This window comes from Copadichromis virginalis, linkage group LG20 (assembly GCF_057382275.1).
Source record: "Copadichromis virginalis isolate Kocher_CV1m ecotype Utaka linkage group LG20, C_Virginalis_male_GT1.1, whole genome shotgun sequence".
Taxonomy (NCBI): Eukaryota; Metazoa; Chordata; class Actinopteri; order Cichliformes; family Cichlidae; genus Copadichromis; species Copadichromis virginalis.
The window spans coordinates 9,402,002-9,427,267 of NC_140637.1; the positions used below are offsets into that span (position 1 = coordinate 9,402,002).

General features: G+C 40.6%; 1 protein-coding gene across 3 annotated transcripts in view; it reads left to right on the forward strand.

The window, feature by feature from the left end:
* The first annotated feature begins 6,898 nt into the window (after window positions 1-6,898).
* Window positions 6,899-25,266, forward strand: part of bsna (bassoon presynaptic cytomatrix protein a) — a 133,624-nt gene continuing 115,256 nt past the window's right edge. For 2 of the 3 annotated variants that reach the window (XM_085443476.1, XM_085443477.1), the window contains exon 1: window positions 6,899-7,501. In XM_085443476.1, the coding sequence (XP_085299602.1) occupies window positions 6,914-7,501 (588 nt within the window). In that variant the 5' untranslated portion in view covers window positions 6,899-6,913. The remainder of the gene's footprint in view (window positions 7,502-25,266) is intronic. The other variant, XM_085443475.1, reaches the window with a different exon arrangement.

Consider the following 25,266-nt stretch of genomic DNA (forward strand, 5'->3'; position numbering starts at 1 on the left):
GGATCAATCTAAGGAGAATAAGATCAGGTAAATCCCACCCGAAGCTCTATTTGCTTTGCATATAAAGTGGCAGAGAAGGATGCTAGAGCTAAGATCAATAGCAAGTGAAAGCATCTCCTCTGGGGTTTTCTAGGATTGCAAATGAAGTCTGAATTATGAATTGATGTCATCAGTCATATTTTCAATAGTGGTTTAGCTGATAATTCAGTGAACAATGTAAAAGTACAATTTCAAAATGTAATCACTTAGATGACAAGTTGAAGTGTAGTGGAAGCAAAAATCCAATTTTTATGAATAAAACAGTAAATCTACATAAACTACCACTGAACACATAAAGTACTGCTAAAAAAAACAACAGGTACTCATTTAATAGGTTTAACACCTAAAATGTGGAATTAGCCAGTCTAAAACAGCTGTAGATGTTTGTCTTTAAAAGATTTGATTTTTTTAAAGCCTCAGCTAAGCAGCTGTAGGTCAAAAATAGCAATAAAAAATGACTCAAAATTAATTTAGAATAATGCCTGTCAGCATTTAGTCCAGACTAGTCAAAGTTGATTCTGACAATATAGAGCTGATCTGATTACTAATCAGTCTGAAAAGTGACCACAATAATGATGCATCCTTTAGGCATACTCCAGCTTATGAAGAAGTACCACTCAGATTAACATTTGCTTACTGTGACATTTTCATCTCATTTCTCTGTTTGTGTCTTCCCCTCTGAATTCATCTGTCTCTGTCAATGTCACTTATGTATGATTGGCAGACAAGCTTTAGCCCTCTCATCCACAATCAGAGTAAATTAAGGGTTATAATGGGAGTGGGTGAAATCACTTTGACTGAACAAGCATTTGTACTGGGTCATTAAAGGCTGGCTGCGACAGTGATGAATGTCTCCAGTGTGATGCAAAGCCAAACTGTGTAAACACACAGAGAGAAAGGCTGTTCCTATTATTTGGACTGTCACCTATGTCGACCACACTCACAGCAATTCATGATGCTGTCTTCTTGAAAACAACATTTTCCTTAACCTTTACATTTTTGGGTTTTTTACTATTAGTTCTGAAGTATGCATGAAAAACTGTTTTCAAATAGTGATTTTTAAGGATACGAAAACAATTCATTTTTTTTCTTTTAAAAATGTATTTAAATTAATTGCTCTGCTTATAAAATAGAATAGAATGCCTTTATTGTCACTATACAGTTGTACAATGAGATACAGAGCATCTCCTACTCAGTGTAAACATGCTGGGGGGGTACAGTTCTGCAGCACTATGTACACATGGACAGTATTAACATAGGGAAAAACATATATATATATAAAATGTACAATATACAAGACGTAAGTAATATGTAATAAATAGTGTTATGTATATACAGTTGAGTTATTGCACATAGAATTGGTATTGCACAGTGGTGGTCCATTTATGGAAGATAAAGTGTGAAAAGGCAGAAAAATATTAAGCATCAAAGATATACAGTCACATGGAAAAGGAAAACTAAGTACACCCTTATTGCTTTCACTGGAATTATCAGCAAAGTGATGCTAATCCAGTGCATCTGACTTAATCATCAGCAAGTGTGATCACCTGTATAAAAGCAGAAGTTTTGATAGGTATTCTGGTGTGTGCTGGCGTTTTGTCACAGTTTACCCAGGATTGGAAATTCATCCCAAGATTAGAACATATAATGCTCAGAGAAAGTGCAAAAACACCTAAAACTTACATCTCTACATGTATCAGTTAGCATGACAAACGTTCATGACTGGGTGATATTTTGGTGTCAAATATGAGGCCATCTAAGCAAAAGCTTGGTTGTAACTGGATTATGCTTCAGGACAATGATCCCAGGCGTAGCAGCGAATCTACAACAGAGTGGCTGAGAAAGAAAAGAATCAAAGAGTTGCTTTGACCCAGTCAAAGACCTCAGTCTGATTGAAATGCAGTGGTGGAACCTCAAGAGAGCTGTGCATCAACAGATAACTGCAAATCTCAATTAACTGAAGCAAGGGCCAAAATCCCTCCACAGACTGATAAAGTTATACAGGAAACAGTTAGTGCTGCTAAAGGTGGTTCTACAAGCTACTCAATCATGGGGTGTACTTAGTTTTTCACAGGAGGACTGTAAATACACTAGAGCAGTCCAGCTTACTGGTGCTAATAGCTAGCTAGAAGAAAAGAGTACAGGAAGATGTGGAAAATGACTACTTTAATGACTTCTCTCTTTTTTTTTTATCCTTTTGGAGCATTACTGATAGCTGCCATGCCACTCAGTGCTAAGTCTCATGTCCCTGAAATGTTTTTTTTATTATGGAAGAAATTTTGAAACAGCTTGTACTGTATACACCATACTATTATTAAATTATGGATTTTTTAGGGGCCAGTGTTGTGGGTATATACCAGGCAATAAATATACTGGCTTTAAGGGACTAGAGAGTGGTTTAAAAAACAGACCATGTAGTGATAGCTCAATACAATCAGAATCAACCCTATGTTTGCTGTCCTATAATCCATTTCTCTGTCAGCTTTAAGTCTTGTGCTGTTCAGTCTCTGCTTGGTGAATGAACTTGTAGGTTTTTGTTGAGTCACCCTTTTCTCTATAAAACACACACACAAATACACACTGACACTCAGTGTCTCTGTTTTTCTGGTAAATATGTTTGTTTTTTCATCTCCACTTCAGAATAGAAAAGGTTGTTTCTTTGACCGACAGACTTTGTGTAGGAAAGACAAAAAGGGTCGCTTAAGGGCCACTTCCCTTTCAAGAGCGGAAATGAAAATGTCGCGAGAGAAAAAAGAAGAGAATCGACAAAAGACAAAAGAAGAGAGCGGAAAAACAAAACAACAGAGGAGCGAGGATATGGGTAGAGACAGACAGGCAACAAAATGTTAGACAGTCAGCAAAAAGAGCAGGAGCAAGAGAATTTTTTTTACAAATTGCAAAGGTCAATGATAGAAAATAAGCACAGATAGAAAACTGGAGAAAAAATAGAGGCAGACAGATATTTCTTCACAGACGGAGTATCCACAAGAAGAAAACTTTTCGATGAGAGGAGAAATAGACGGAAACATTTGTCAGTCTCCATTGTGACGCTGAAGCTCAGAGTAAATCAACATTTTTCATTTGAACAAAACCCGTTCAGTTAATAACAGCACATGTAATAAAAAAAGAATAAACAGAATAAAACATAATTCTTTGCACATGCATTGTGTTCGTTGTGGGGTGCGTTGTGTGAACGCTTCATACTGTACACTAGTGTACACACTGGAGGCTAGTAAGAGCAGCAACTCTTTGGGGTTTTGAATTAAGACATGAACACAAAGTTAGTGTTTTAGCAATCCATTACGTGTTGATTCACTTGTCTTAATTTGTTAATGTGCTTAACATTAGCTGAATTAAAGAAAAAGTATTTATATCTGGAATGGTTAACTCTGTCACCTCATACCAAGAAGGCCCTGGGTTAAAATCCCCTTACCTGTGCACCTTCTCTCCAAGTACTCTGACTTCATCCTACAGTCTGATGCATGTTAGGGTGGTTGGTCATTCAAAATTACCCACAGGTTTTACTGTGAACGTGAACGATTGTTTGAATCTCTGTTGTCTCTGAGATAGACTGGCGACCTGTTTAAGGCGTACTGCGTATTACCTCGGATAGGCTATAGATAGCTGCCTCCGACCCCTCCCACCCCCAAAACCTCGAGAAGATGGATGGATAGATGGATTGAGACTCACATGCAAAAATGTTTTAATGCTTCACCACTAAATATCCAAAAGTCAGAAATATTTTTTTCTTTGAATGCTTAATGCTGTACATGTCAGTAAGACTCACTTCAAATATTCACTACAGAATCATGATGTGTGTGTGTGTGTGTGTGTGTGTGTGTGTGTGTGTGTGTGTGTGTGTGTGTGTGTTGGCTAGCTACAGCCAGCTCTGTTCTGTTAATTTGTTTATGCCTGTGGATGTTCAGAGTCCAGTGAATGAATATATAATTCTTTTGCTGGTTTTTAAAGTTGCTGCTGCCATTGTTTCTCTGGCAGTGAAGAGATAATTGATTCTGGTAGAATCAGTAAAAATTTATAGGCTTAATTCTCCTGTAGCATCCACTCATTTAATAGTACTTTAAATAAAAAAACAAAACAAAGCTGTGTTTGGTATCCCAGCGCTGCTCATTTCATTTTCTTTTCCACAGCTGCAGAAAATATATTTGAATGAACCATGAGGCTTAAAGTTGTGGTCAGAAATTAACATGTACTCATTGTGGGGAACGTCATACTATCTATCTATCTATCTATCTATCTATCTATCTATCTATATATATATATATATATATGTATATATATATATTAGGGGTGCAACGATACACAAAATTCACAGTTCGGTTCGGTTCGATACTTTGGTGTCACGGTTCGATATTTTTTCGATACAAAAAAAATGTTCATGCCTTTTTAATTTGTCATTCATTAAAATTATAAATATATATTTTAACTCAAAAGTACAGTTTTTAAATTTAATGTTGCTGAAACAAAAGTAATTAAAAAAATAAATATATCTCAGGCCTCTCAAAATTTCAAAATCCCTGGTAGCCCTTTGGGCAGGGACTCTTCAGTTTTTGGTAGCCCAAAATAAATTTAAGTAGCCTGAATAAAAAAGAGAGCAATTTTTTGATTGATGTTTTGTTTCCTTTACAATATTATACATTAAAGTATAATATTGTAAAGGAAACAAAACATTAATCAAAAAATTGTTGAAAAACAAATTACAACATTGTATAAAAATTACAATCATCAACTCAAATACTTGGTTCTAATTGAACAGAAATTTCTATGAACTTGTAAGAACTGTGTAGGACATGAATCAGTCTGTGTCAGATCCTGAATTTGAAATTTCCACTGAAGTCACGGGTAAGAGACAAGTGGAACCAAGATCTAGGCCATTTGCTTTTTGAAGTTTGCAAAGACTGCTAAATTTTGCCAGTGGTAGTTCACTCTTTGCAACATAGTACGCTGTTCTAAACAGATTTTTCAGGTAGAGGACCCGAGCTTGAAGGATAAACCGCCCGCAGGGGCGTGCTGGGTGTTTTTTTATATATATATATATATATATATATATATATATATATACATACACATACATACATACATACATACATATATATATATACATATATGTATATATATATATTTTTTATTTATTCTTTACACTATTTAATTTGTAAAATATGTGTACACATAAAATATGTGTACACACACACACACACACACACACACACACACACACACACACACGTAGAAAAATATTCAGTATACACATCCAGAAATGCATATACTATTATATATTGTACATATATTTATTAGTTTCAGATGTAGCCGTTCTTGTATTTTGCTTGTTTACATTATTGTATTTTGCACAACTCTGTTGCTTGTGAAGCTCGCACACAAGAATTTCACTCACATGTGCTGTACAAATGTACCTGCACATGTGATGTGACAATAAAAGTGATTTGATTTGATTTGAGTCCATGATGATGTAAAACTCACTGTGGACAGTCGCGCTGGTGTTACAGCAGATTCTAAATCACGGCAGGCTTGAGGAGTAGTTGTTCCCAGGTTGTTCCTGAACATCCTAACCAATTTCCTCTCATCTGAGGGTGAGAGTTTGGGTGTCCTTCCAGATTTTGGCAAAGCGATGACATCCAAATAACATGTAGTTATGGACAATTGTTTGAACTGATGATCCTGGAAGCTGCAGTTGTTTAGAAATGGCTCCAAGAGACATTTGAAACTTGAGTAAATCTACAACTCTCATTCTTAGATCTTCACTGAGTTTATTTGACTTTTCAATTGTTCTGAGTGGCAGTCAGTTTACCAAGTGCTGTTAAACAATTCCTTTTTATGCCTGCAAAGAGAAAATACCAGCTGTAGTCAACTGTGATCACTAATGAGAAGTTAATTGGCCTTGGCCTTTCCAAGTTAAAAATAGAGTCTTTAGCCTGACTAATTAAAAGCTTTAAGTGAATGCATCTTTATATTTAAGCCTGCATGTTTACTTTTAACCCTGTTTAGACAAGAGAAAATCAAAGTAAACTCAGACCAAAGCAATAATCATTATTTTTTCTTACTTATTACAACAATACATACAGTGTTGCCTTTGTAGACAAAAAGTTTTGTCTTTGTCTGACCTATATGCAAGAAATAGAAACAAATAAATGGCAATGTTTTGGTGTTTCAGTACAGAGTGATTTAGTCCCAGCAATAATCAGCCATGAACTTATTATCCTATATACAGATAATACAAGCATCCTGGAAGGACTGCCATACAGTAGATGTGTTAACTGGGCATATTTTAATGTAATCTCGACTGTTACCCACAAATAAATGTAATTCTGCTTAAGAACCTAGATTAATGTAGACAATGTAAGCTACTTATGAAAACATTTGCAACAATGTTTACTGCTGGAACACTGCCTTCCAGAGAAGCCCACTGTTTATTTGTTTATGACACTTGTGCCTTAGTATAATTTTGGTTATGGTGAGTGTAAGAAACAATATCCTGATCCAAATTCCTTAAATATCAGTTAACCTGCAGTGCCAGTGTGCTGTCACTTTTTGGGAAGGTTGAATGAATTTCTGTTTTAGAGATTTTAACAGAAACGTCTGATTTTGACTTTTTTTCCTTTGCTTTGTCTCTTCTAGGGGTCCAATGGGTTCAATGGGTAGTCCCAAGCCTGGCATGCAACAAGGAGGCCATGGAGGAGGAGGAATGGGAGGAGGAGGGATGGGTGGAATGGGAGGAGGTGGGATGGGAGGAATGGGAGGAGGAGGAATGGGTGGAATGGGAGGAGGTGGGATGGGAGGAATGGGAGGAGGCGGGATGGGGGGAATGGGAGGAGTTATGGGAGGAATAGGTGGAGGCGGGATGGGGGGAATGGGAGGAGGGATGGGAGGAATGGGAGGATTAGGTGGAGGAGGGATGGGGGGAATGGGAGGAGGAATGGGGGGAATAGCAGGAGGAATGGGGGGAATGGGAGGAGGAATGGGCAGTGGAGGAATAGGGCCAAGAGCTGGTGAGCCTTACCGCCTGGCCACTCACGAAGCTCCTACCTCTCCTAGACATATGCAGTCCAGCCAGGCCTCTGGAATGGGGCAGGGCCCAGGGTCTGGTCAAGGGATGGGTCACGGTCCAGCTGGGTCTAGCATGGGGGGTCATGGAGGTCAAAGTCCTGGTCAACATGCCTCTCGCCGAAACCTCCAAGTTGACTTCAGTGGTTCCGGCGGCTCCAGGACAGGTCGGTCTCCTTCTTTGTCTCCTGACCGTGGTGTGACACCCACCTCACCATACTCAGTGCCACAGATAGCACCCATGCCGAGCAGCAAGCTGTGCCCAGTGTGCACCACCACAGAGCTGTCTAACCCACCGGCTGTACCCAACTACAACACCTGCACCCAGTGCAAGGCCACTGTCTGCAACCAGTGTGGATTCAACCCCAACCCCCACCTCACTGAGGTAGGTCAGATTTAACAGTCAAGAGGTGCTTGCATGACCATTTGTTTGCTTTAAGATATCACTATATATGCATCAATAGAATAAATAATATGATCAGGCTCATTACTAATTGTTTAGGTAATTATCAAATTAATACTATTGGTGGACAGAAGGCAATCCTTCAGTTTTAAATGTTTAGAAATAACAGAAAAAAAGGGGGCCACGCAGTTAAACTCTGAATGTTGAAGAATGGATCGAACAGAGAGATGGTTTCAGATGTTTTTTCTGGCCTGTTGAGTCAGTGAATGAAAAGAAGTACAGATATGGAGAGGGAGTGAGAGAAGTTTTTGCTTGAAGAGGCACTTCTTTTTTGACCAATAAAACACATTTGAATTGGATCAGATTGAACTGATGTGAGTGACCGAAAGAAGGGAGTAAATGCAGTGATCAAAGAAATGGGAGAAATGGCTTAAGGTGAGGGCAGTGTTGGGCCCGGAAGTGTGAAAGAATAAAGTTATATTTTCTCAGAAATACATGTCATTTATATAAAAACAGTGAGCAGTTTGAGTAAGCAGTACAAAGGCTGCATGAAGAACTTTATTTGTGATAGACTGTGCATATGTAGATTCATCAAGTGACAGCACTTCCTTGGTGCCAGAATCTCCATTAGTGTGCTAAGACATGACACATGGGTCACAAATGAGACTCAACTTAGGTGTGATGTGAAGACAGAAGGCCAAGGATTCTTGTATTTTGCAGTCAAAAGACAAGTTGAAAGGATGGATTAGTGCGATGTTCAGAGGTGTATGTAGGGATGAGGAGGAGGAAAAAGGTTAAGAGTCTCGTTTTGATTGAGAGGTCGATGCTCGCCTTTGGTGATGGGGTCAAACTATCAGCCTCTTGTCAGCATCTGATGACTAATATCAAATATCAACATCTCTGAGCAGAAAGACTTTAGACAGAGAGCACAACCTCACTAGATTCAAAAGCATAAGGCTCTCTCTGATATATTAGCCATGCCGACACTCATTGATTCCCACTGTTGTCAGATACAGGCGCTTCTCATTCACAGACACCACAACAAACACTCCGCTGAATTAAACAAACAACTGTGTTTGTGTTGTTGTGACTCATTTTTCATTTGCTTTGGCACACTGAAACCAGAAGTATGTACCTAGTACATCATTCACCCCCATTGCTCCATGCTAACAAATTAGCATAGTAAATGGCTAATTATATTCAGGGTTAGAACACTCACAGTTTGTGCTGGCAAGTAAAAGTCTTCTTTCTGTTTTTAAAAAAAAGGAAACTAATACAGCTTAGTAAATGTGGAATCCTGTTCATTATCACTAACACTTGCTGTGTCGTCATACTTTTACGTCACAAAACACATCCTTTAAAATGTGTTAGCCTGGAGCTGGTGGTTGCATAATACATAGTCAGAACAAAGATGATTTTAGAGCTTATATGCAGGGTGTCAGCTTCCTGTGAAGGATACAGTGTTAATGTTAAGTAATTATCAGCATAGCCTGTCAAGGTTTTACCGCTGTTGTGTGTTTTTTGAGCTCTCCTACTCTATTTGTAGGATAGCAACTTCTGTCAGGCTTGTATGTGATCATTTTTTGTACGAAACTTAGATCAGATTTGCAGATCCTCTACTTGCGGTCCAGTGTGTGTATGTGAAGGAAAGAGAGAGTGGTCAAAGGAGCTTGCAAAGAAAAGCGTCTGGACTTCTTTAAGTTGCTTGAAGACGTTTCACCTCTCATCCGAGAAGCTTCTTCAGTTCTAAGGTCAATTGGTGGAAAGAGAGAGTGAGTAGTACATGTTGATAACAGTGGATTGTGCTAATGAAGCTAATGAAGTGGGGAAAGGCAGAGATTGATAAGCCACAGACTTGTTATATATTAAAAAAACACAAAATACACATGTATACACTCACATAGCTTCACACATACAACAACACTACATAGACAGACTGTCACACGCATACTGTCTGTGGACACTCACTGATGTTGGCACTCACCCTAACTTTAACCTCAAACAGCCCTTTATGGAAAACGCGCACACACACACACACACACACACACACACACACACACACACACACACACACACACACACACACACACACGTACATCCTTCATGCGTTAAACCTGTGCAATAAATTGTGATGTTAATCAGTTGAAGGAACCAACAGAGATTTGCTGTAGAGAAAATATAACTCAACAGCATAAAACTCAATATACTTAGGTGAAGAAGCCCTTTATTATCTTCTATATATCTGTAGAATGGTAGAGATGGAGGGAAAACATGTTGCATCTGTTTGCTGCATTTGAGTCACAAACCCTCCATCTTGTACCGATTAATTCTCTGGTCCTGCTGTTGTTTGGGTTTGTATGAATTATGGATCAGCTCTCTTCTCCTGTTAACATTCTCACTGTTTTCAATGTCCCTGCAAGTCAATGGTCCCACAGTTCTGTCCTGCAAACCTTATTAATGCAAAGCAAATTACAATATTAATATGACTTATTTACTAACAACAGCATGAGATTAGTAAGCATAAGCATAAAAAAATAAAACATTTAAATGCCATAATTAAACAAATATGCTCCATAACATCCAATAATGCACAAAGCGAACACTGACGACTGTCTGTCACTCCTTAAATATTTTTCGGGTTTATTATATTGAAATCCACACATTTCTTTCCCACCCTTTTAGGAAAAAAAAATACACACTGAAGGTTTTCTGCTTCCACTGAGATATCTAGACTCATACAAAAAAAAACAACTCTTCCTTTACTTCTGTGTGTGAAGGGATCCAGCCATGTTATGTCTGCAGATATAGATTAATACCTAATCTAAACATTATCCACTAATATCACTTCTAATCAGTGTACCATGTACCCTAGTAATCCGACAAGCAGGGCTATGCTCCATATCTGCTGTGCTATGTTCTGATTTGATTTGCATAATTTAACATTAAACAGATGCAGCCAGGCAAGGAAAGAGATTATTTTAGCTATATTAGGAATCAGCTATGTTTTATTATGGGTATTTACGAACAGAAAATACCACATGAAAGCTAGAATACAATTAATAAAGGCGTGTTTTTTATATTTTATGATTAATTATATTTTAATAGGAAAAGGAGAAGACAGGAAAAATAAATGGCACAAAAAAGCACAAGACATTTTCTCGCTCAAAGTTTTAATTCTTTACACCTGTATGTTGAGGCTTAACCAAATTGTTTTATTCAAAAAAATGCAGAAAAGTACTTTAACTGAGCGAGTCGTCTTATAGAGAACTCCAAGTTGCATATCTGATCTCACACTGAGAACACCAAACCAGGAGAGAGACATCAATTATCCAGCCAAAGAGCAGGATGAGAGAGAGAGATTATGATCGATGTATCTAATTCAAGAAGGTGGCATTTATGAAACTTGGCTTTCATGCCATTAATTGGCATTTGTGCACAATGATGAGTCATTTGGAATCATGCACTGAATATACAAACTGTGGATTATATTGTCATGTCAGCGGGCTGTATTTCTTTTGCAAATGGTATAGCACTTTTGCATTAGTGTAATAATTACCTACCCATCTGCACACTAGGAAAGCGACTAAATTCTTACTCAACTAAATGAGGGGAAAAAAGTAGACTAATTGACTAGTCTAAAACTAAGAAACACTAAAATATTTAGTTAAATGTCAAAACCGTTTAATGGAAAATGTCAAAAACTGATAAGAAAGGCGTTTTAAGCCATTTATGACATTCTTCGATAACGAATCATGTTGATTAACTGTGCGTCACCTTGCATTGTGCATTATCAACATTACATGTTATGATCCAGACAGCGAAGAAGAAAAATACTTATATATATGATATGAAAAAATATAAATGTAATATATGTTCATGTATTTCTAAAATATGAGAACATCTGGAAGATGAATAAATCGCGACTTGCTGTGCATTATTAATGATGCAGATTGTTGAAAATTCATGACAACCACTTGAACAAGGTAAAATCTAACATAACACATTAGTGTGTGAATGTGTGTGTGAATGGGTGGATGACTGGTTGTGTAAAGCGCTTTGGGGTCCTTAGGGACTAGTAAAGCGCTATACAAATACAGGCCATTTTACCATAACAAATCAAGAAAACATCGAGCTATTTTCTTCCGCTTATCTGTCAGTCAGGTCGTGGTGGCAGCAGGGAAACCCAAACTTTCCTCTTGCCACTTCCCCCAGCTTATCCGGGGAAATGTCGAGTGTTTCCCAGGACAGCTGACAGATGTAATCGCTCCAGCATACCCGGGTCTATGTTGTGGCCTCTGGCTGCTAACACATGCCTGGTCTGAAGACTTTACCCAGGAGATGATGGAGTTAGCCGTATCCTTTCGATGTGGAAGAGTAGCGGCTCTACGCTGAACCCCTCCCAAATGAATAATCTCATCACCCTATCGCTAAGGAACAGCCCATCCACCTTTCAGAGAAAACTCATTTCCGCTGCTTGTATCCGTGACCTTGTACTAATAGTGGTAACAAAAAGGATAGGCCAAGATTCACAGATTTATGGGGTTTCTCAACAGTGATTCACCATCTAGTTGCAGATACTGTAGCTGCATGACATTTAGGACACGATAGTTTACCGGCATTGGGCATCAGTTAAAATTAGCTAGATTAAATGACCAGTAAGTCTACATACATATATGTCTTAATTTCTTAATTCGATTAACCTTTCATGTTAATCAAAGTTTCTTTTAGTTGTTCTAACTCTCTTATCAATAGGAGTCCATTCAGTTCTGATAGCTTGATTTAATTTGGTCGGATTCAGTTTACCCAATGCTTTCACTCACTGTACGTGCAAAGTGGCTGATTATGAATACTCAATAACACTTCAATGAGTTACCAAAAAAACTCCAACAGAAAAAATTTGAATGGTGAAAATTAAACTGACTGTTTACTGATTTACAAGAAAATAATTTGAATTCATAATCCAGTGTGTAATCAATTCACGGCTTAAGTCCTCTGCACGCTTCAGTAACAGAAAATATTGTCAAGGCGTGCTGTGTGGTAGGTGGAGAGCATACCCAAAATGCAGGAACCCTCAGACTAAAGTAAACTCAAAGTGCAGCTTTATTAGCTAGCACCAGCAAGTTTAACGAAAACACAAGGTGAGTACACAACATCGAGGAGTACAACAATGACATGATGAAGACCAGAGGGAAACTGAGGACTTTAATACGCACACGAGGTAACTAGGAAGATGCAAAACAGCTGGGCAAAAGAAGGCACAAGTGAACTTAGTCAGACAGGGGAAGCAAAACTGAATACAAGCGGGACAAGAAACTATCAAAATAAAACAGGATGCTACCATTAAGGCTGAGACATACAGACTTGACAAACACAAAGGGAGAATAAACAGAGACATGACTGGGGAAACAGACAAAGAATACACAGAAAAAAGACAATCAAAACTATAAGACTTTAACCACAAACCCTTAAAAATAAACAAAAAAGAAAATACAAAACTAAGAATACTCATCAAATCAAATCACTTTTATTGTCACATCGCATTACTGGTACACTGGTACAGCACATGTGAGGGAAGTTCTTGTGTGCAAGCTTCACAAGCAATAGTGGTGTACAAAATATAAGATATATATATATATATATATATATATATATATAAATAAATAAATATGGAATGATAAATAGGGGAATGACCCGCCAATTTCCGGGGGCGAGGTCACTGAGGCAGTTAAACTATTCCTTGGTGGCAGAGCCCCTGGTGTTGATGAGGTCCGTCCCGAGTTCCTGAAGGCTCTGGACATTGTAGGGCTGTCCTGGTTGACACGCCTCAGCAATGTTGCGTGGAGATCAGGGGCAGTACCTGTGGACTAACAGACCGGGGTGTTGGTCCCCATCTTTAAGAAAGGGGGCCGGAGGGTGTGTTCCAACTACAGGGGGATCACACTCCTCAGCCTCCCTGGGAAAGTCTATGCCAGGGTGCTGGAAAGGAGAGTTCGTCCGCTAGTCGAACCTCGGATACAGGAGGAACAATGCGTTTTTCGTCCTGGTCGCGGAACACTGGACCAGCTCTTTATCCTCTCGAGGATACTTGAGGGTGCATGGGAATTTGCCCAACCAGTCTACATGTGTTTTGTGGACTTGGAGAAGGCATTCGACCGTGTCCCTCGGGGTGTCCTGTGGGAGGTGTTGCGGGAGTATGGGGTGTCTGGCCCATTGCTTCTAGGCGCAGCCAAGTGGCAGAGGGCTTTCGCTTTGGTGGCCTCAGAATCTCATCTCTGATTTTTGCGGATGATGTGGTTCTGTTGGCTTCATCGGGTGAGGGCCTCCAGCTCGCACTGGAACGGTTCGCAGCCGAGTGTGAAGCAGCGGGAATGAGAATCAGCACCTCCAAATCTGAGGCCATGGTTCTCAGCCGGAAAAGGGTGGAGTGCCCACTCCGGGTCGGGGATGAGTTCCTGCCCCAAGTGGAGGAGTTCAAGTATCTCGGGGTCTTGTTCGCGAGTGATGGGAGAAGGGAGCCGGAGATCGACAGACGGATTGGGGCTGCAGCTGCAGTAATGCGGATGCTGCACCGGTCCGTCGTGGTGAAGAGGAAGCTGAGTGTAAAAGCGAAGCTCTCAATTTACCGGTCAATCTACGTCCCTACCCTCACCTATGGCCACGAGCTGTGGGTAGTGACCGAAAGAACGAGATCGCGGATACAAGCGGCAGAAATGAGCTTCCTCCGAAGGGTGGCTGGCCTCTCCCTTGGAGATAGGGTGAGAAGTTCGGCCATCCGGGAGGGGCTCAGAGTAGAGCAGCTGCTGCTCCACATTGAAAGAAGCCAGCTGAGGTGGTTCGGGCATCTGACAAGGATGCCCCCTGGGTGCCTCCTGGGTGAGGTGTTCCAGGCATGTCCCACCGGGAGGAGGCCCCGGGGCAGACCCAGGACACGCTGGAGAGATTATATCTCTCGGCTGGCCTAGGAACGCCTTGGTGTTCTCCCGGATAAGCTGGAGGAGGTGGCTGGGGAGAGGGAGGTCTGGGCCTCTTTGCTTATTAAGCTGCGGGGCAGCAGCCTAAGATAAAGCGGATGAAGATGGATGGATGGATGGATGGAATGATAAATATGCAAGGAATGGTATGAATACATGTACAATAAAAAGAATGTATGCAGATTACTAAATATGCATACCAGATATATATGTGTATATATAAAAAAAATCAAAAAAACACCCAGCACGCCCCTGCGGGCGGTTTATCCTTCAAGCTCGGGTCCTCTACCAGAGGCCTGGGAGCTTGAGGGTCCTGCGCAGTATCTTAGCTGATCCCGGGACTGCGCTCTTCTGGACAGAGATCTCCAATGTTGTTCCCGGGATCTGCTGGAGCCACTCGCCTAGCTTGGGAGTCACCGCACCTAGTGCTCCGATTACCACGGGGACCACCGTTACCTTCACCCTCCACATCCTCTCGAGCTCTACTCTGAGCCCTTGGTATTTCTCCAGTTTCTCGTGTTCCTTCTTTCTGATGTTGCTGTCATTCGGAACTGCTACATCGATCACTACGGCCATCTTTTTCTGTTTGTCTACCACCACTATGTCCGGTTGGTTAGCCACCACCATTTTTTTCACCACCAGCTCGGTCATTCTCCACCACCCTTGGGGGCGTATCCCATTTTGACTTCGGAACTTTCAGGCCATATTCGGCACAGATGTTTCTGTATACTATGCCGGCCACTTGGTTATGGCGTTCCATGTATGCCCTGCCTGCTAGCATCTTGCACCCTGCTGTTTTGTGCTGGATTGTCTCAGGGGCATCTTTACACAGCCTGCACCTGGGGTCTTGCCTGGTGTGATAGACCCCAGCCTCTATGGATCTTGTACTCAGAGCTTGTTCTTGTGCTGCCATGATTAGTGCCTCTGTGCTGTCTTTCAGTCCAGCTTTGACCAGCCACTGGTAGGATTTCTGGATATCAGCCACCTCCTCTATCTGCCGGTGGTACATATCGTGCAGGGGCCTGTCCTTCCATGATGTTTCCTCGTCTCCCTCCTCTTTCTTGGGTTTCTGCTGCCTGAGGTATTCACTGAGCACTCGGTCAGTTGGGGCCATCTTCCCAATGTATTCTTGGATGTTCATTGTCTCATCAATGTTGCCTTCTGGTAGCTCGATCCCCTCAGTTCTGACTACCTTCCCTCTCTTTGTTATCATTCGACTACACTTCTCCAATAACATCCCAATGTCATTGCTGTATATCCTGGTAGTGTGGATCAGTGAATCAATGTCTCGTTCACTCTTGGCATACAGCTTGATGTCATCCATGTACAGGAGGTGGCTGACAACTGCTCCGTTCCGTAGTCGGTATCCGTAGCCAGTCTTGTTAATGATCTCACTGAGGGGGTTCAGGCCTATGCAGAACAGCAGTGGGGACAGAGCATCTCCTTGGTAGATCCCGCACTTGATGGTGACTTGTGCTATGGGCTTGGAGTTGGCCTGTAGTGTTTTATGCCACATCCCCATTGAGTTCCTGATGAAGGCTCTTAGGGTCCTGTTGGTCTTGTACAATTCTAGGCATTCCAGTATCCAGCTGTGGGGCACTGAGTCATAGGCCTTCTTGTAATCAATCCAGGTAGCGCACAGGTTGGTCAGCCTGGTCTTGCAGTCTCGGCTGACTGTTCTGTCTACGAGTAGCTGGTGTTTTGCGCCTCTGGTATTCTTGCCAATCCCTTTCTGTGCCCCGCTCATGTATTGACCCATGTGCCTGTTTATCTTAGCCGATATGATGCCTGACAGGAGCTTCCATGTAGTACTGAGGCAGGTTATTGGTCGGTAGTTGGATGGGACCGGTCCCTTCTTGGGGTACTTGGGGATCAGGACCGTCCGACCTTCGGTTAGCCATTCCGGGTGTCTCTCGTCAACTAGCAGCTGGTTCATTTGTGCTGCCAGACGTTCGTGGAGTGCAGTCAGCTTCTTCAGCCAGTAGGCGTGAACCATGTCGGGGCCTGGTGCTGTCCAACTCTTCATACTAGAGACCCTTGCTTGGATGTCCGCCACCGTGATGGTTACTGGACCCTGTTTGGGGAGGTTGCTATGGTCTGCCCTCAGATCCACTAGCCACTGAGCATTGCCGTTATGGGTTGCGTCCTTCTCCCATATGCTCTTCCAATATTGCTCCATCTCCAGCCTTGGTGGTGCTGTTCTCTTATTGTTCCCTTGCCACTGAGAGTACACCTTTGCTGGTTCTGTGGAGAACAGCTGGTTTATTCTCCTGCCTTCTATCTCTCTGGTGTACCTCCTCAAGCAGCTGGCCAAGGCTGTGAGTCTTTGCTTGGCAGTTTCCAAGGCCTCAGGTATGGACAGCTTGCTGTATTTCTTATGCACCTTCTTTGTCGCACCTTTCTGCAACTCCGTTAGTTGGCTAACCTCCTTCCGTGCTACTTTGATCTTGCCCTCTAGCCTCCTTCTCCATGGAGGGTACTGCTCCTTGTGGCTGTTCAACTTGTAGCCAAGCATCTCACTGATCACTGCTGCCGTATTGTAGATCAGCTTGTTAGTGTCGGTAATCATGGCTGTAGGTATCATTCATAGTGCTGCATTAACATCATCGAGCAGACCTTCTGAGGGTACTTCACGTAATCTTGGTAACCGGCTACGGGGGATCCAGGTTTCAAGCTTGGCCATGATCCTATCTTTCAGGTCAGTTCCTCTCGCACTCAACGATCCTTCTCCTATAGTACTTGGGGCTTTGTACCCAATTTCGGGTGCAAATTCTCCCCCCTGACCTGGCGTCCTGGCTGCCCCTTGCCGTAGCATTTATGTTGTACCTCGTCAATCTCTAGCTGTGAGAGCAGTCCCTTCTTTCGAATGTTGGAACACTGAGCTACTAGTTGTTTCGCCGTCATTGTGGATGTTGGGTATCGAAGAATCCATAGGTCCCTCATCCTATTCATGTAACCCCTTTTGTTTCATATGTTAGGCTATGCCCTCTCTATTTTTGGTAATTCCACACCGGTGGAATCACAAACAAAACACGCAATAAGAGGCTCTAATGCGTGTTTTTCAATCTCGCGGCCCATCTCACCCCTACTTGCGGCCCACATAATGTCGTGAAGTAATACTTTTAAAAATTATTATTCAAAAAATTATTTAACATAAAGGCAATAGGCAGAGTGTTACGGGCATCACCCTAAAGAATGTAGCTTCATGGGCAGTGTAGTCCATGCTGCAGGGAGAATGGACTGCCATACCCGTTATGTGTCTGTGAGCACGAGGGAGAGAGAAAAAGGACAGTCAAAAAGTACAAGCAGAAACGGGAGATGGAAGCATGTAAATATAATAATAACCACTGCAGCTAAAAAGAGTGCCTGACGAGCCCAGTTACTCATTTTATATTAAGATTTAAAAATCTAGTTGGTATTGGTATGGCGAGTAACCCTCAGTAATAGTAATAAATCACACAGCAATAGTACATTCATGTAGATGTAAAAGGCATGATAATATATTAAGTAATCCAAAGTATTCAGAATACGTTACTCTCATTGAGTTTGGGGCATGTATTCTGTAATCTGTAGTGGAATACATTTTAAAAGTAACCTTCCCAACACTAGAAGTGTCTATGAAGTGTAGTCAGTTTTCAGCAGTCTGGTGGCCTGATGGAAAAAGCTGTCCCTCAGTCTGCTGGTTCGGGACTGGATACTGCAGTACCTCCTGCCTGACAGAAGTAGTCTGAACAGTCTCGGGTGACTGGAGTCTTTGATGATCCTCCCCGCTTTCCTCAGGCAAAACTTGCAGTTCTTTCTCTGTGTATGCTTGCTGCTCACTTTCCTTCATTGAAAATGTCTTGAATTGGTTTTTGGTCATTGAAAACTGTGACCTGTTTACCAAAGATGTAATGATGAAACTTGGTGCAAACGTGGACGATATACAGCATTTCCTTTTCTATTTGTGCATAGCTCGTTTCTGCATCTGTTAGAAACCTAGACCAGTTGTGGGGAACTCCAGGCCTCAAGGGCCAGAATCCTGCAGGTTTTGATGTGTGATGTGTTATCTTGACCCAACACAGCTTATTTAAATGGTTAAATTATCTCCTCAACTTATCAGAGTCTTTCTGATGATTTGGCTGCCAAGCAAACTCCATGTTGCTTTTCAGTAAATGTCACAGGGATGCATCTTCCTCACTCCCTTAACCTTGGTGAAATATGTGACAAACCCCAGAAAACACCTTAGACCTTTTTTATCAGAGGGTGAAGCCATGCAAATAATGCCTCAACTTTAGCTGGGTCTGGCTTAAGACCATCTGCAATGAGTCCAACATATGGCACTTGAGTCTTGCGAATGAAACAGCAGTCTGAGCCATCGGTACCTGTCAACAGGAGTGTTGAAGGTTGTGAGGAATGAAGACTCTTCATCCAGTTCTAGCTACAGAAATCCAGAGTTTGCATCCAGGACTGAGAATATTTGTGCACCTGGCACGACAGATACAACCTCCTCAATAGCGTGCATGGGGTAATGCTCTCTTTTGAGGACTTTACTCAGAATACTAGGATCAAAACAAATCCTTACTTTGCCTCCTCAGGTGACTGCTACCATGGAGCTGACCCATTTCATGGATTGTTCAACTTTAGCAATGTGGCGATTTCTTTCCATCTCATGTAGTTTCTGCACAATTTTCTCTTTCAGTGCTGCAGGCTGTCTGATACAGGATGTACAACTCCTTTTGCACTGGCATTTGTCTCTGAGACAATTCATATAGGAAGTGTCAGATCCTCACCTCTATCAAGTAGTCTTTGTTACAGTCTTTTTCCACTAAGTCCCACAATTTTGGCGTTGACTACCCTGTCATCTGAGTCAGTATACTCACAGTCCGCTAAAAGCAACCCTAATCCTATTCAAAGCGGTCAAAACTTTCACTTGGCCTTGCCTGTTGAAGCAATGACAAGCAATTAGCTTAGTTTTCCTTGGTTTTATGTAGCTGGCAAACCTATTCAGTATCTTAGTGAGGTCCTCTTTCTTCCTGTCCGCCCAGTTCAGACTCTTGTAGATTTCTCTGCCTTCCTCATCAATCCACATACTTAGCCAACCTGCTCTCTGCTTAGCAGATAGCTGTGACTGCGGCACGTGAAAGACGAATATGGCTGTTGAACTGCACTTGCTAAATCTGTTCTTGACAGACATCTGTCACCATGTATGGTATCGTAACTGCCAGAAAAAACAAATGGGAGCTCAAGAAATAATGGCTTTTTAAATTTCAAATCACTCCACAATTACAACACATGTCTGCCCTCTGGTGGCAGGAGGAGTACTCAGAACAAGCTGGAAATTAACAGCACTCCCAGCACACCCAATATATTACAGTCATCACCATCTGTGTTTCCGATATGCCTGCAGCAAAATTACAGGTGGCATTTTTTGTTTTAAAATGGATAAATAGCATCTAGGAATGAACCAGATGAACTCCTGCTCATTTGATGTTTTGTGTGTGCTGTGCGGTGTGTACTGGAGTTGTCAGTTTAGCACATTAAAAGGATAAACCCCGAGTGTTGCAGCTCTTATGAATATAGATGGGGGATAGTGAAACACCCACACAACATGTATTTGCAGCTCATTTATGTGAGTTAGTCATTCCTTGAAAAAAAGTACACCTGGGGAAATATGCTAAAAAGCCTTGCTGTGTTGGTTCACATCTGAATCCATAAAGATTATTTGCTAATGTGTTGCGGGTTGTTACCTTTCCAGATGTTCTGACGATTAGACTGAAAAAACAGTCAAATTTGGCTTTTAATGTTGCAGTAAGCAGAAGTCTTAAAAGAAAAGGGATAAAAACAAACACAAAAAATTGACAGCCTTCCTTCAGCAGCTCAGCCCTGTTGGTTTGTCTGTAAACCAACCACTGCAGATGGTCTTAATATGTGGACATCATATTTTGGGTTGTATAGACCAAATATCGTAGAACTTTGTCTGTAATTCTTGATCTATTGCAGTTTAAGTAAACAAAAATCGGAAACCTGCTCTGGAATAAGAAAGAATTCCATTGGTTGATGTACGTTATATAGTCTCTTGTTAAACAGCCGTTTGAAACCTTGGAAAGAAATAGGTTACTTAGGTAACACGGGTAATATTTCCATAGCTTTACTTTAAAAACTGAACATTAGAATTCATGCAATTAGTCTATCTTCTTCCGCACACTGCATCATACAGTTTAACTTAGTTATACTAAATATTATATTATTATTAACTTTACATGGCTCAGGGGGTTGGGAAGCACATCTGTAACCGGAAGGTCACCAGTTCGATTCTCCTGGTTGTTGTGTCCTTGGGCAAGATACTTTACCATACTGCCTGCTGGTGTTGGCCAGAGGGGCCGATGGCGCGATATGGCAGCCTCGCTTCTGTCAGTCTGCCCCAGGGCAGCTGTGGCTACAACCGTAGCTTGCCTCCACCAGTGTGTGAATGAATAGTGGCATTGTAAAGCGCTTTGGGTGCCTTGAAAAGCGCTATATAAATCCAATTCATTATTATTATTATTATAAAGTGTAGCTCTTTGATTACACCTTCTGAGGTGGTATGGCAGGCTAGTTCCAATAAAGTACTTGAGGCAAAACCTGCAAAGTGTAAACTTTTTTTTCAGAAGACGACAAATATTATACTTTTTAACATGAAAACAAGTTGCCAACTATACCTTTGTTAGTCAGTACAATTATAAAGCTTTTTCAGTCTGCCTAACTACATGATAGCTTTGTCACTTGCCTAACACAGAAAATCTTGCTAGGTATAGTAAACTGAGGGAAGACACACACAAACAACAACTGAAAATTTGCTAATAGGGCAATATCCTAGAACTTCAATACACAGCATCATTAATCTCCTAGGACCTGGTGTCCACATATGTGGACATTACATTTTGGGTTATATAGACCAAAATACTAAATTTTGCTCTACAAGGGCCTGATATCCACTTACGAGGACAATATACTGCCACTGTTCTATCGAAATTTAAAATTTAAAACAAATGTCCTCATATATGGATCTCATTTTTTTCAGAAACAAAAATCAGGTAATTCTTTGTGTTTCTCATTCATGGAGCCCAAAGCTGTTAATTTTTTACTTTACCACTTTGTAGATGTTATTGACAGATTTCTTTCTCTTTTTTTTCTTTGTTTTTTTCTTTATTTTATTGAAAAATCTGTGGGAAAAGTGAAATGACCAATTTCCTGAAATCTTATAAAATATTTTCACTTTTAATGATCCTTATCTTTTGTATCGTTCTCAGCTAAATTGCATTATTTTATTCCAAATGACATTCATCTGCTGGAAAATACACTGTGCCAGATGTAGTCATGCAAACTGATGCGCTGACTCCATTTTATTATTCTATGTGATATATGACAAGACTCAGAGAATTCCATTATTCAAAATAGAATTAAAAGCATTGAGGCCTTTATCTGAGTGCCTTGAGAAGAAGGAATAGAAAATCTTTTTCATTTTTTTTAATTAGGTGGAGTATTACAGTAATGTGTTTTACATCTTTCTTAAATTGTGTTCACTTGTTACATCTTTCATTGAAAAATACAAACAAAAAATGCTTTGACAGCAAAAACTGTCATTAATTCATTTGTGATACTATGAAATTGTTGTACATTTACAGTATTCATGCAGCTGTTTCATTACAGGAAGTTACCTTTAGGGCTAAAATACTTTGCCAAGATAGCAGTAAACAGAGATTTGCAGCTAATGCCAAAAAAAAGCAAAATAACAACAGAAAAAGGTGAAACAAACTATCATGCATTTTTAAACCTTTTCTGCATGAACATTAACATATCAGTAAAAAAAGCATCCGAATTTGATCCATAACAAGAGTTCACACCAGTCTATTTTGTTTAAATGTGCAAATATTATAATTCTTCTTCTTATTTATCAGTATTACATAATGAGTATAACTAAAACATGTGTTAAAGTTTTATGTCTTATAAGCACTGTTGTTAATACTGACTAAGTCTTGTCTACCTGCACCTGTCCCTGTCTTTTCTTTCGGCTAAACCTTTTGGCAGCATGTCTTCCTCCCTGTAGCCTGTTTGTTGTTCAACAGATTGAGTGCTAATTTTAGACTCAGCGTGCATGTAGGGCTGCTAATAGAAATGTGTGTGTGTGTGTGTGTGTGTGTGTGTGTGTGTGTGTGTGTGTGTGTGTGTGTGTGTGTGTTTTGGATTAATTCGCTTCTTTTGGTGAAATCTGTAGACTGTGCTTCTCTCTCCTGTCCTCTCAAATCAAAGCACCTGCCCTTCACACGTTTTTCTATGTGTGTGCTTGTGCCTCCATTGTATTTGGTAATCCATAACATATAATAAAAATGCCAAAAGTATTGACTTGCACATCCAAATCATTGAATTCAGTTGACTCTATCACTTGCATGGTCACAGGTGTATAAAATCAAGCACCTAGGCATGCAGACTGCTTCTACGAACATTTGTGAAAGAATGGTTCGCTCTCAGGAGCTCAGTGAATTCCAGTGCAGTACCGTGATAGGATATCACCTGTGCAACAAGTCCAGCTGTGAAATTTCCTCAATGAAATATATTGGGAACCAAAGCAACAAAGAGAAGAGCAGAGCAGAGCAGATGTTGAGGCGCATGGTGCACAGAGGTCACCAACTTTCTGCAGTTTTGATAAAACTTTGACAAACAGAGTACTTCAGTTGAATTTTTGTATCATGTTTTTGGTTAAAACAGACCATTTTGAACATTTACCACGTATTAAAAGTCATTGAAAGGCCTGAAAGAAAACATTTCCTCGACCAAATTATTCCAGTCTCAAGTTCGAGCCCTGGCACCACAGCAGTGTTATGAGTCAGTTTCAGGGGTAATCAGGGGAAATAAGACTAGATATGATTAATTACGGCACTCCATTACATGGGTACCATCCTGTATGCAATAACAAAACATTCCTCGTACAGTATGAGGTAGAGATGGCACGATACCACTTTTTTATGTCCGATACCGATACCGATATCATAAATTTGGATATCTGCCGATACCGATATGAATCCGATATAGTGTTTTTTAATCAACAAAACTGTTTTTTAAAATATCTTGCTGCATTTTGCAAGTCTGCAAGTTCATACTCAAGTTTAAAACAACAACTACACTAAAGCTATTCTGTTATACCTGTATACAAAAAAAATATTTCATAGTTCAGCAATACTGATCAATCTAATAAACTTAGACCTACACCATCCTCCCTATTCTGGTATTTTAAAGAGTACTTAGCGTAAATATTAAGCAACCTAACTAATAGGGTTCCAACTCCCAGCAACAACAAAAATAAATAAATAAAAAATAAGGAACCACCCCTCACGCTCCACCTCATGATGCTTAATCGACGTAATCAACCTTAATTTGATGCAGTGTGAAAAAAAATGCACAGAAATCAATTATTTTTCAAGAAATATTAAATAGATTCAACATCTTTCTTCAACAAAATTGCAGACTGCACAGATGGTACCTTCCCAAAGTAAAAAGTACTATAGCTTACTAGGGTATATATTAGACTTAATAGTCACTATATACAGTAATTGACTTCTATTCATTTTACATCAAATTAAAACTTTGGGTGTCAGATAATTATTTATTAAAAGCTCGACATTTTAAATGAGAATAAGAAAGAAAAGTATGTCTTTGTGCCCCCTTTTCCCTGTTAATGCCCTATCGGCCCCCCTGGCTAAACTTTGCTAGATCCGCCCCTGCACAGTTACCAGCGTCAGCTACGTAGAAAAAGATCCTGGTGTAGAAAGAAATATTAAATAAATTCTAACAACAGCTTATCAAGCTTAAACGTTCTGCTGTTGTTCAGCCGCTGGTTTCCTCTTTCTGGTGCAAAGTGGGCCAAAAACAAACAAGAGAGACGGACTCGCGACAGAAAAGCCGATCAGCTGATCATTTAAGCAGTTTCAAGATTGAAGTAGCAGCCGGAGAGCGAGAGGCAGTCGCTTGTTAAGCTTAACGTGGGAATGCTTTACAAACATTCAGAGATGGACTTACACACTTGCTTTACTTCTCTCGGGGATAACTTTGTCGGAGATGAAATGCCAGGTTGCTAGCGAAGCTCCACATGCTATCCAGACCACCGACAGGTCCCGCATGCCACAGCCGCTCTATCACGTGATGCATACTGCTCCGACGTGCTAACGTTCTGAGGTGAGTTACGGCGTGTTGGAAGTTTTGTGAGGTGCTTTCCTGATATTTAATGGATCGGATTACATTTTTTATTTTTCTCCGATATCCGATCCAGTAATTTAGGTCAGTATCGGACCGATACCGATACGTAATATCGGATCGGTCCATCTCTAGTATGAGGCATATAAAACACTAATTCTACCTTGCTTTAATAAAGCAGTCATGCAAGCTGCTGCTGCCATTTGTCTCAAGAATATCTCTGTTTGCACTGCTGCAGATGTAAATTTATATATTTTCAAACTTGCTTGGGGGAGTGAGAAATCATCACTGTTATTATGGTAACATTTAAGCCCATTTCACTGTGAGCTAACTAACTGACAGCAGGGTTGAGATGATACTAGAATTTTAAACAAGGCATTATTTTATATATATATATATATATATATATATATATATATATATATAATATATATATATATATATATATAAAGATTTTCAGGTTGCCTCAGGTAGTCCTGCACCTATGGTGACTTGGCACCCTAAGTTCATTGCTGACCAAATAGAGTTGGTAAGGCAGCCTGCTCCAATCTGGGACTGTGAGAAGCA